The sequence below is a fragment of the Sinocyclocheilus anshuiensis genome, unplaced genomic scaffold (assembly GCF_001515605.1).
Source record: "Sinocyclocheilus anshuiensis isolate Anshui unplaced genomic scaffold, SAMN03320099.WGS_v1.1 scaffold194, whole genome shotgun sequence".
NCBI lineage: Eukaryota > Metazoa > Chordata > Actinopteri > Cypriniformes > Cyprinidae > Sinocyclocheilus > Sinocyclocheilus anshuiensis.
This window is the reverse complement of record NW_015546074.1, coordinates 2492467-2503701: the sequence shown is the minus strand read 5'-3', so window position 1 is coordinate 2503701 and position 11235 is coordinate 2492467. Positions and strand designations below refer to the sequence as shown.

General features: G+C 35.6%; 1 protein-coding gene across 4 annotated transcripts in view; it reads left to right on the top strand.

The window, feature by feature from the left end:
• The first annotated feature begins 948 nt into the window (after positions 1 to 948).
• Positions 949 to 11235, top strand: part of LOC107699843 (cell adhesion molecule 2-like) — a 264993-nt gene continuing 254706 nt past the window's right edge. For all 4 annotated transcript variants that reach the window (XM_016501248.1, XM_016501245.1, XM_016501247.1 and 1 more), the window contains exon 1: positions 949 to 1218. In XM_016501248.1, the coding sequence (XP_016356734.1) occupies positions 1158 to 1218 (61 nt within the window). In that variant the 5' untranslated portion in view covers positions 949 to 1157. The remainder of the gene's footprint in view (positions 1219 to 11235) is intronic.

The following is an 11235-nucleotide window of genomic DNA, read 5'->3' as shown; positions in this document are numbered from 1 at the left end:
AATAATGACAAATCTAGGTCTATACACTGTCCCAATTTGTGCAATCTTTGCAGATCCAGCAGAAGTACACTGGAAAGTGTCACAACCACCACATCAATATATATATATATATATATATATATATATGTGAGCATAAGGTACTTATTTCAAAAACATTAACAAATCTTAATTATTCCAAACTTTTAACCACCAGTATATTAAATATTAATTTAAATAATATGTGGGCATGTGAGAGCTTCCTATTATAACCCAGTTTGTGTGTGTTAATAACTATTCATAACTGTGTTAATAACTCTCATAATAATGACAAATCTAGGTCTATACACTGTCCCAATTTGTGCAATCTTTGCAGATCCAGCAGAAGTACACTGGAAAGTGTCACAACCACCACATCAATATATATATATATATATATATATATATATAACACATGTAGATGATTGTGTGGATGTTACAAATCAAATCAAACAAGTGAACGTGCTGATTCAGATTCAGTTCTGTCCTTTAAAACCCATTAGCATGATCACAAATCAAATTATATAACCATGACAATTATACTTGTAGGCCTACTACAAGACAGCGATTTCACCCCTGTAGCTCATTCCTAATTGGTTAAATTGATGGTGTTACAACTCACTCTGTGTTCCAACATCCCTGATGTCCCGTACTAATGAACAACATGAACGGTATTTTCAATTAAACAGGCATATTACGATGATTACATGAGCCTAATTAATACGGGACAGCAGAACGTAACATGAACACTGTTGTCTAAAGTGCAACCAAACATCCCAAATCGACAGAAAGTTATTAATCAGCGTGATCAACTGCGCGTCTGTACTATCGGTAAAGCGTCTCCATGTGTCAATCTGAAGTGGGCGGGACCCGCGTCTGCTGCGGAGCTCTGGAGAGGCAGAGACTCAGGCAGGGGCTGAAGTGCCACTTTCACAGCATTGCCAGTGCGGGCAGCATCTTCTCCCAGCCCGGGTACAGTAACTGCTGCAGGCGACATATCCGTCGGATCTGGACAGGAGATTCGGGTTTGCTCCATCCATGCGATCCGAGCCCGAGTGAGAGCGCACCATCCACCTGGATAAGCGGCATCAGCATCAGCATCAGTGCAGGGAGAACACGGACGCAAGCATCTCCAAGAGAATATGATGCTCCAACAGCACTTGCTTTTTGTGCTCTACAGCTTCTGTGGGATTGTCATTAAAGGTAAGAACCCTGGGATGTGCGGCCACAGTGTGATGCCCTCTGGGTGTGGTGGGAGTTGGCAGGGAGAACGGAAATGCCAGTCTGATTTAAGCACACATTATCATAAGCCCCGTGCTCAATTACATCAGGGATAATATTTCATAAGTAGCTCGCGCTTTTGGACAGGTCATATACAGTACGTGCGTTTAGTGGCATGATGATGACAGTGCAGATTTGAGTTCAGCGCACATTCTCTTGCATGTGCGTGGGAAGTTGTTTGTAGTTAATTTCAATTATGTTTGCGACCCATCATCCATCAAATTAGCAACTTTAGACGCAGAACCATGCGCTCGTTCCAAACTGATTCATAAGGTTCGCTTACGCAGCACAACAACTCAATTACGCGCAGTTTTCAGTGTGATTTGATGCGTCTTATGGGCTGTATTTATTGTTTATGTAACTTTGGGAACACTGATTCAGTAACGACCTTCTTATTCCAAATGTGTTTTTTTATTTTGTCCTTCTTATTCCAAATTGATTCAAATGGTTCATGTATTCTGATATCTGCAATGCAGTCGCAGTTACGCGCAGGTTTGTTAAATGTTCATGGTGTGATTTGACCGTGCAAAACAAGTTGAACTTGACTCGTTACGGGTGATGGATGCTCTTTTTTTCAAGCTCTTTTTTGAGTATTAGTTGACCAGCCCTTGTTTAAGTCGGACAATCGCACGTTTCAAGCGCAGCGCGCTCTGGTATTTGCAAGATTCTACATCTTGGGGTCGTCGTAGCATAAGATTTTCTCTTCGAGACGCACGGTGTGCAAGTAAAGGCTGGAGATACAGCCTATGCATTTATGTACAGTAGCGATAACAGTTGTTAGACTGTGTAGTTTATAGATAGCAGGAATATTTCAGGGCGGACAGATGTGCATGGAGCCCCGGCGGTCAGACTGCAGCGAGTCGGTGCGCACTGCTGTCCCACTTTGACTGTTTCTGAATCCCGCAGGCGGATCGCGCGCCGCCGCGCCCCACGGGTCACGGATCTCACAGTACTCTGTCAACACTTACACACCTTTGTGTTTTTTTTCCTATAAGTTCCGCACGAGTTGCAAAAGGATGTGTGCGTAAATAAAATAAATAATAACCATTGACGGTGTGCCACTGCAAAAACATGACTCACTGCTGCTGGACTTTTATTGACTTGTAGTCCATATATATGTCTGCCAAGAGAGCTACAGCTGGTTGCTGCATAAAGAGTCAATATTATGTTACAGTATTAATATTGATTATTGATGTGGTGTATGTCTCAGTAGATACAGTATACATTTTGTGTAATGAACGCCATGTAGAGGAGACTGGCGGAGTGTTGTAACACGTTGTTTTGTTGTTGTTGTTGTTTTGCGATAAATGTCTCAGATACTGATATAACATTTTCATATTTGTCTGTTTTGTAATCAGCTGCTTATTTCTAAACTAATGTCATAATATAAAGTGCTGATGTTACAAACTACTCCACTACCTTTGGTGATTGTGAGTTGTAACAGCAGGTGGGGTGAGTTGTAACACCAATTGAAAACCTGAACATACACAATTCTATTAATTGTTGTTGGTAATCACATATATGTGCTGAAAATAATTATTATGGCCCATTTCACTGTGATTCTCAATGTACACATACAACTTTAACAATTTAATTCAAAACAGCAGATAGAAACATAATATGTATACTAAAAATGTACATTTATTTCTGCACAAGCTTTAATCATGACATCTGTCTATATTATGATATATATATACAAAAGCAGTTCAATCAAGAGCAGCAAGCGATTCCCTCGTCTTTAATTGTTATATTAACTTTAATGAGACAGACAGTCTTTATGTGCACGCTTCGGATGTGTCAGTCAGCGCGATCGTTTTGTTTACATCAGCATGGGTTTGAACATCACATTTCACTGGTTCAGGCTCATGCCATCGAGAATTTGCTATGAATTTTCACAAAGCTGGAATGCTGCACTTTACAATGTTAAACTTGTGCTGAGAGGAAGCACCAGTCGTCAAGAAGTGAGCAGAGAGGTAGGTACACCTCTCAGAAAACATACAAATAAAGATAATTTTATATGTTTAATTACTATCTGGAACATTCGGATCGCTAGACAAGGGTTTAATGATCTAATTTTTGTGAAAACTTCAAATGCAAGCAAAATTGACATTTTTCACTTTTTTGCCTGTAGCTCAAAATTAGTCTGTGCGCATTCCGATTAATTTTGCCAGCACAGGTCACATATAATACAATATCAAATAAACTCTCTCTCTCTCTCTCTATATATATATTATGATATATATATATATATATATATATATGATAAATCCCAGAGACATTTAAAATTTACAGTATGTACACTGTTGTGATCTTTACATGTTCTTTTTTCTTTTTTTCTTTGAACCCCTTTCTGCTGCTTGAAAAGCTGCTGTTACATTCAGACAGGATCATTGTGAATCTTTTTGTAACGTTATGACTAAATCAGACCAAAAACAATGCAACAACAGATGATGGTTACAATTAATTTTAAGGTATCCTTGTTACAGCGTAATTATACATTTAAATACTGAGCAATATTAAGTAACAACATGTAATTACTACAGGTTTAGGATTAGGGTTTAGTTAATGGTTCGATGCATGTAATTATACATAATTTACTGTCATTACTGGAGTAAGTACATGTAACATGTTACAAGGACACTGTAAAATGTTGTGTTATACAAGTAACTTTTGAAAGAGAGATTCGCAGTGTGCTTCTATACTCTTAAAGCCCCCTCACCCGCTGTTCGGAGATGGATTGTGGGTATGTAGATGTCGGCATATGTTAGGTTTGGCAGTGTCTGTGCTGACTGCAGATCTCTATAATTATTCCTGGAACTTGGTGTGGATTAAAACCAATGATTGATTTTTTTTCTTGATATTGTTTCTCAGGTGTTTTTAAATTCTCTGTGTTTGCGTTCCCTCACTTATGGTCGTAAATATGTCGGCTGTGAGGAAAATGTCATGTGATATGATATTTCCATAGTTTTATCAGTGTAAGACATTGTAGGCCACATATGATAATTACATTTTATGAGCAGTGTATTATCATGTGGATACATATGTATGTTTTAGTGATATAAGTAGTATAGAGTCCAAGCAATCAAGAATTATTATTATTATTTTTTTTTTATTTAGAGAAGAGAGCTGGTTTTATTTCTTAGTCTCTTGGGGTTTATGTAAGATAGTTAAGTAGCTGTTTCTTGCTTATGTTATTTATATACAGTCGACTTGCTGCTTGCTTGACTCATGGATTTAAATGCTTTACCAGAACCTTTCCAGTTTAATGTGGGAAATGGTGACTCTGAAAAGTATTTTAATAATTTATATCCCAAGGATCCCTGCCATAAGCTGTCAGATTTTTTTTTTTTTTTCCCCAGCTGCTTGATTCTTATCTTTTCTTAAAACGTGAACCAATGACTGTGCTGTAGCTCAGGCTCACAGTCTGAGTGCCTTCACTGAAGAACAGACAGTGCAGAACAGTGCTTAGATGAATATAGAGTTACTCACTCAGCTGATTTATCAAATTGATGGAAAGATTCCCTTATACGACTTGATAAGAAGTGATAGATAATCTGTGGCTGAAGGGTCACATTCATGCAGGGATGCTTCAAGACTGAGTCAGTGTTCTCTGATGATTTTTTTATGTCTACTCTCTTGCTATAAAACTATAAAATCAAGACCATCACTAGAGGTTAGTAAGATAAATCATTACTGCTGATTATCAGGGAATGTATCTGTATTGTGTTGATCTCCAAATGGAAACGTTTTGAATGGCAGAATCATGTATACTTATATATTTCCTCTGGTATTTCAGCTGTAATAATAACAAAACTGCTTATTTTCAAACTGTTTTATAAAAAAAAAAAAAAAACATTGAACATCAGCAGAATATAATAATTAACCATTATTATTTTCGTGATTCCAATAGAAACCTATTTGAGTCACATAAGAGAAGAAGAATCATTATACTTTGGTAAATCATAATTAGTCAAAAAAGTCATAGTTATGATATAAAAGATAGAAATTAGGACATGCAAATCCTAATTATGAGATTATGAATTATGAAAGAAAAGGTCAAAATTACGAGATGAAATTATGAGTCATGAAAATTGTTATGCCATAATTTAAATTTGTATAATTATGACTTTTATGTCAGTTTCAAATTGTCATAATTTACTTTTTGTCATAATATTGTCTTTTTATGTCATAAAGATGACTTAAGTCAAAAATTTGACCTTTTACATCCAAATCACAACTTTTTTTATTTCATAGTTATGATTTCATGTGTCAAAATTGTTGAGTCGTTGTCATAATGATCTTATCTAATATATATATATATATATAATTAGGTAAGATCATTGTGATTTGGATGTAAAAGGTCAAAATTACCTTTTATATCATAACTATGACTTTTTTGTCATAATTAATAGTCATAATCATATTCTTACGTGGCATAAATGGCCTTCCACAGAATACAGACGTTTCAAGGATTACGGGAAAATTATTTTATTTATTTAAACTGACAATTTTTTTGATTTGATTTTTATTTTTTTTTTTTCTATTCTTGGTGTGGCAGAGTCTTAACTTTGATAAAGAATATCTCTTTGGTTTTGAGACTTTAGTCTTTGCAACTTCAGGGGTCTTATCTATGCACAATCAGCTTGTAACAAACACTCCAAAGAGAAAGGAAAACATGAAATCGCATCATATGACCCCTTTAAATAAATACGACAGCTGTTGAGGAGGACAAATTCAAGTAAGAATGATGTCAGTTTACATCTTGATTTGTTTTTAAGAATCATTTTAAGCTATCTTATGGCCCCCATGTGGGCCCCGGCCCCCTTATTGAGAACCATTCCCATTAAGGGAAGATATTTTTCAGCATTACAGTAATTATTACTCAGAAAGGCTCATCTTTTTATTGATTGCTGGTATGTGTGAAAGAATCATTGAGACCTAAGGGTCAGAATCAATCCTGCATCTCCCACATGAGCACCATGACCACCATGTACTTGCACACCACATGTCCGACAGGTCGGCGCTTTCTTTAAAGCTCATCAAACGTCTCCTACATTTCACCCAAAGCATTAAAGTGCACTTGATATTTGTAGTCCCCTACACGTCCACATGAATGTCGCACATCACAGATCAAAACAATATCGCATGTAATATCTATATAAAACTCAAGGTCTCCAATTACATCTGTGACCCCACATTTAGGTCAGGGCTTCACAGCACCTCTACAGTCATATTCCCATTAGAGCAGCTTCTTTCCCACCTTAGTTAACAATTCACAAAAAAAAAAGACATTTGTAGCTGGCTTTCTGTGAATGTGCCATACAAATTGGGCCTGAGGGACTAAAAAGTCCCCGAAACATATTGCAGCGCAGTCGCCCGAGGGCCCAGCTAAACGTGCAGATAGATCCAGTGTCAGCTGAGCGTTTAAGGTAGTGTGTCGGCAGCTGAAGTGCAGCATTAGCGCATCACAGCGTTTTGACGTGAGGTGTGACGGGGAGAATGCTTTATGCTCTCTCTTAAAGATGCTCTCTCCTCACCATGGAGGGTTAGCTTATCCTAGCAGAATGGGCTCTAAGCTGCTGAGTGCCGGCCATGGATCTATACGCTGTGTACCGCCACGTATCAGTAATCCAGTAAAGGAAAGCAGGCTGTGTGCAGAGAGAAGCCAAGCCTCTCTCCTTTGTGCTGGCTGACAGATCTACATCTGTACAGATGAGTCACAGACACGCTATGAGAAAAAAAAAAAGTATGATATGAAAGAGACATCGAATAACAGCTGAGAAGAGACCTGGATGACAGCTAGTGCTTTATGGCGTTAAACAAGGAGGAGGTCTTTATTGTTGTGTTTTTAGGTACATCATCAGCTCTTGTAGGAGAAATAACATGTTTGTATGCATTCAATAAATAAATAACTAAAAATAAAAATAAATACATAAAAAACTCTTATTAATGAGGTTTCATAACAAAATATGCCATCAGTAGATAAGAGTGTGGGTAAGATGTGCCACCTTGGAGCATCAAGGTCTAAAAATATATGCTATATTATGATGTTATTTTTGGCTAAAGCAATGCATGATTAAATGAGGCTATGGGGTAAAGTGTGCCAGATGCAGTGTTATTTTTGTATGGTATAGCTTTTATTATTATTTTGAGTTAGATTTTTTTTTTAATGTTTTTAGCTTCATTTTAAATTTCACATTTCAGTTAAAGTTTAGTAATTTTTGCTATGTGCTTTTGTATTTTTTTATTAGTTTTTTAATATTTCTATATAGCTTTAATTTATTTTTATTCCGTTTTAGTTTGAGTAAATTTCTTCGTCAACTTAATTATTTCAGATAGCTTCCAAGGCAACGTTCCTTAATTTTACGTTTTTTTTTTATCTGATGTCAGTAGATAAGAGTGTGGGTAAGATGTGCCACCTTGGAGCATCAAGGTCTAAAAATATATGCTATATTATGATGTTATTTTTGGCTAAAGCAATGCATGATTAAATGAGGCTATGGGGTAAAGTGTGCCAGATGCAGTGTTATTTTTGTATGGTATAGCTTTTATTATTATTTTGAGTTAGATTTTTTTTTTTATGTTTTTAGCTTCATTTTAAATTTCACATTTCAGTTAAAGTTTAGTAATTTTTGCTATGTGCTTTTGTATTTTTTTATTAGTTTTTTAATATTTCTATATAGCTTTAATTTATTTTTATTCCGTTTTAGTTTGAGTAATTTTCTTCGTCAACTTAATTATTTCAGATAGCTTCCAAGGCAACGTTCCTTAATTTTACGTTTTTTTTTATCTGATGTTTATATTTTATTTTATTTTATTTAATCTTTATTTCAATACCTGTTTCTAATCGTTTTAGTTTTAACAATAACAACATTAGTTTGTTTTTATATTTCTATATAGCTTTAAATTATTTTTAATTTCAGTTTTAGTAATTTTTAAATTTTAAATTGATTTCAGTCTTTTTAAATCATTTTTTTTAAGTTTATATTTTTTCATCTAATATTTATATTTGGTTTTTATTTTAGCTGTATTTCAATACCAATTTTTAATAGTTTTAGTTTTAGTTAACAATAGCAACATTATTTTTTGTATAATTCTATATAGCTTTAAATTATTTTTATTTCAGTTTTAGCTATTTTAATACGTCAACCTAACCAGTTAGTTGCCAAGGCAGCATTTCTATTTTTTATAATTATTATTTTTTTTAATTAATTCATTCATTGATTTTTATATAGAGTTTAATAGCCGGTTGCTTCGGGGTAAGTTGTGTCAGTCACTCAAATAATATAGACTCAGAATATACTGCATCAGTCAAGGACTACTTTTATGAAGTGTAATGCGATATATTTTATATATTATATATATTTTGTTTCATATTTTGATGAAATAATAATTCAGTGACAAAGAAGTAGCATTCCCATTATATTGTGTGAATGCACAAATCTTTTCTTTCAGCCTCATACCTGAATATTAGGTCACTTTCATTAACTGTGGATTGAACCTGTAACTCCCTACAAGAATTAATTGCTGTTTTTAGTCAAATGATTAAACTGACATCGGCCGTTGCCCAGAGCACCATCTCGTAGGCTGTTGTAAAGCCTTCAGGGCAGTTGAATTACTTCATTAGGTTTATGTAATTGCACATGTCCGGCTACAAATGTGTCGGATGTAGATTCCATGTGAGTTCATGCTTATTGGCTCAATGCTGCTGATTAATCTAGATTGTGGAGTAATTCGGTTTGTCTAGTCCTAACTGCGACCATTATAGCTCGACATGACAGATGTCGTAATGACATGTTTGTTCCTGTAGGCTGTAATGAGGTTGCTCTGAGCAGATTCAGATGTAAGTGCAATTAAAGTACCATGCCAATGAACGACTTCTGTAATGAAAGGACGGATATTCCTCGCTTGAGAAGACCATAGTAACTCTACTGATAAATGGTGCTGTGACATGCACAATTAATACGATCACCTACCTTTAGGCAAACAGACATGATAATTAGCTTCTGTTGGCGACCCACTGGCCACAGAACAGACAGAAGCTAAGATAAAGATTATATTTGAAGTTTGGACATTTAATATTACTTCTATTCTCTATGCTTTATCTCTAAGTGGAGATAAAGGGAGAATTTCTGAAAGAGGCTCAATATTACTAACTCCTCCGCTCACTAGAAACGTGTCCTTTCCGACTTCTTTTATTTACTCTACTATTTGATTTATTAAGTACCATCTCATATGTATCAACTGGTTAACTAATAAGAGAGGGTTCTTAAAAGGGAAGTAACTTAAAAGCGGCTGCTGCTAAAGGAATCACAGCATGAAAACAGAATGTGCACAAAATGTAGAGGACTTAATCGCTTGTTTACTGAAAACTTCACACGCTAAAATTACCTGATTGTCACCCCTGCATTTCTGTTAGTACTACAAGAAAATGATCAGCAACTCTCATTGACATTGCCATTTCCTTTTGTTATATTCAGAAGACACTTTGCATCGGCTAATTCATTCATAGAAGAGACTACAAACTAATCTGTGCACAATGAGTAAGTGCTGCGTCGCAATCTAAAAAGGCTAGCGCAACTAGCAAACTAGCGAGCATGGTGGCTGCTTCGTTTCAAGGAAATTAAGATGCGGAGGGAAACCTAGATGATTCTCTGGACTCTCAAAGAGGACATGGCTGCCTCTGTTAAGCCACAGCAAACTTCAGTTGATGCTACGATACCAGCATTTCCTGCTAGCATTTTGAGTGCTGTTGTGTGGATTCTCAAACACCTCTGATTGGCCATTGTGTTCACGCGCTTAACAGATACAGTATGTCTGTGATCACGCTGTTCACCGAACGCTTACACAGAAACACACAAGAGCGTTCAAAAGCCAAGTCTATCAGCCAATAGACCAATTTGTGTTTGCCAACAGTGATGACGTTTTGTTGTGGGCGGAGCCTATCTGGTGGCAGAAAATTACAGTTTTAAAGTAGCAGTCTATGGAAGCCATGGAATAAACAAATAAAAAAAAAAGGTAATCTTGAGTTTATATTTAAAAATGCTGAATTTTTCCCTCACAATTCCGAGATTATATCTCACAATTCTGATACAAATATAAATAAATAAAAATCAACTCGTCATTCTCTTTTTTCCCCCACTTGGCTCAGAATCATGATTTTATATCGCACACTTCTGGCTTTTTTTTCCCTCAGAATTGACAAACTCACAATTGTTGAGTTAAATCGAGTTATAAAGTCCAAACTAGGAGATATAAACTTGCATTTGCGAGAAAACGTCAGAATTGTGAGATAAAATAGGTAAATGTTATGTAAAATGTTATAGGTTTAAATATTAATGTTATAGATAAATATATAATGTGTAGTAGGGTATGAGTGGTTATGAACGAATAAATGAAACGCATTTGTCCGTGTTTCACTCTGTCTCGAATCGCACTCGCGGAAAGCGCTTGAGAAACAGTATCTCTTCCATGGCTCGGTACACTTTCAACTCGTTTTTTAGTCTCGAGTAAGACTGTACGACATTCACATTACATGATTTGACTGACTTTACGTAGAAAGGGTGACAGCGCACCGCATTAAAATAAATGATCATTCATGTTTTCATAACTGCTGGCCAAATTCAAAAACAAAACTAAAATTAAATCATCTTTGAGAGCAAGGAGGCCCCCTGGTGTTTCGGGGGCCCTACGCAGCTTGCGTGTATTGCGTATAGGGAGGATCGGCTCTGATTCCGATTCTGACATCTAAAGGCACAACAATAATTTTTTTTTTCTCTAATTCCATGGATTTTACCCGTTTCCCTCCAATTGTTACCAGTGTTTTTCTTGCAATCACTTGCAATGTCACTTGCAATCTTTCTTTAGGTTTTATTTGATATTATATTATATTATATTATTTATTTTATTTTATTTTATTTTATTTTATTTTATTTTATT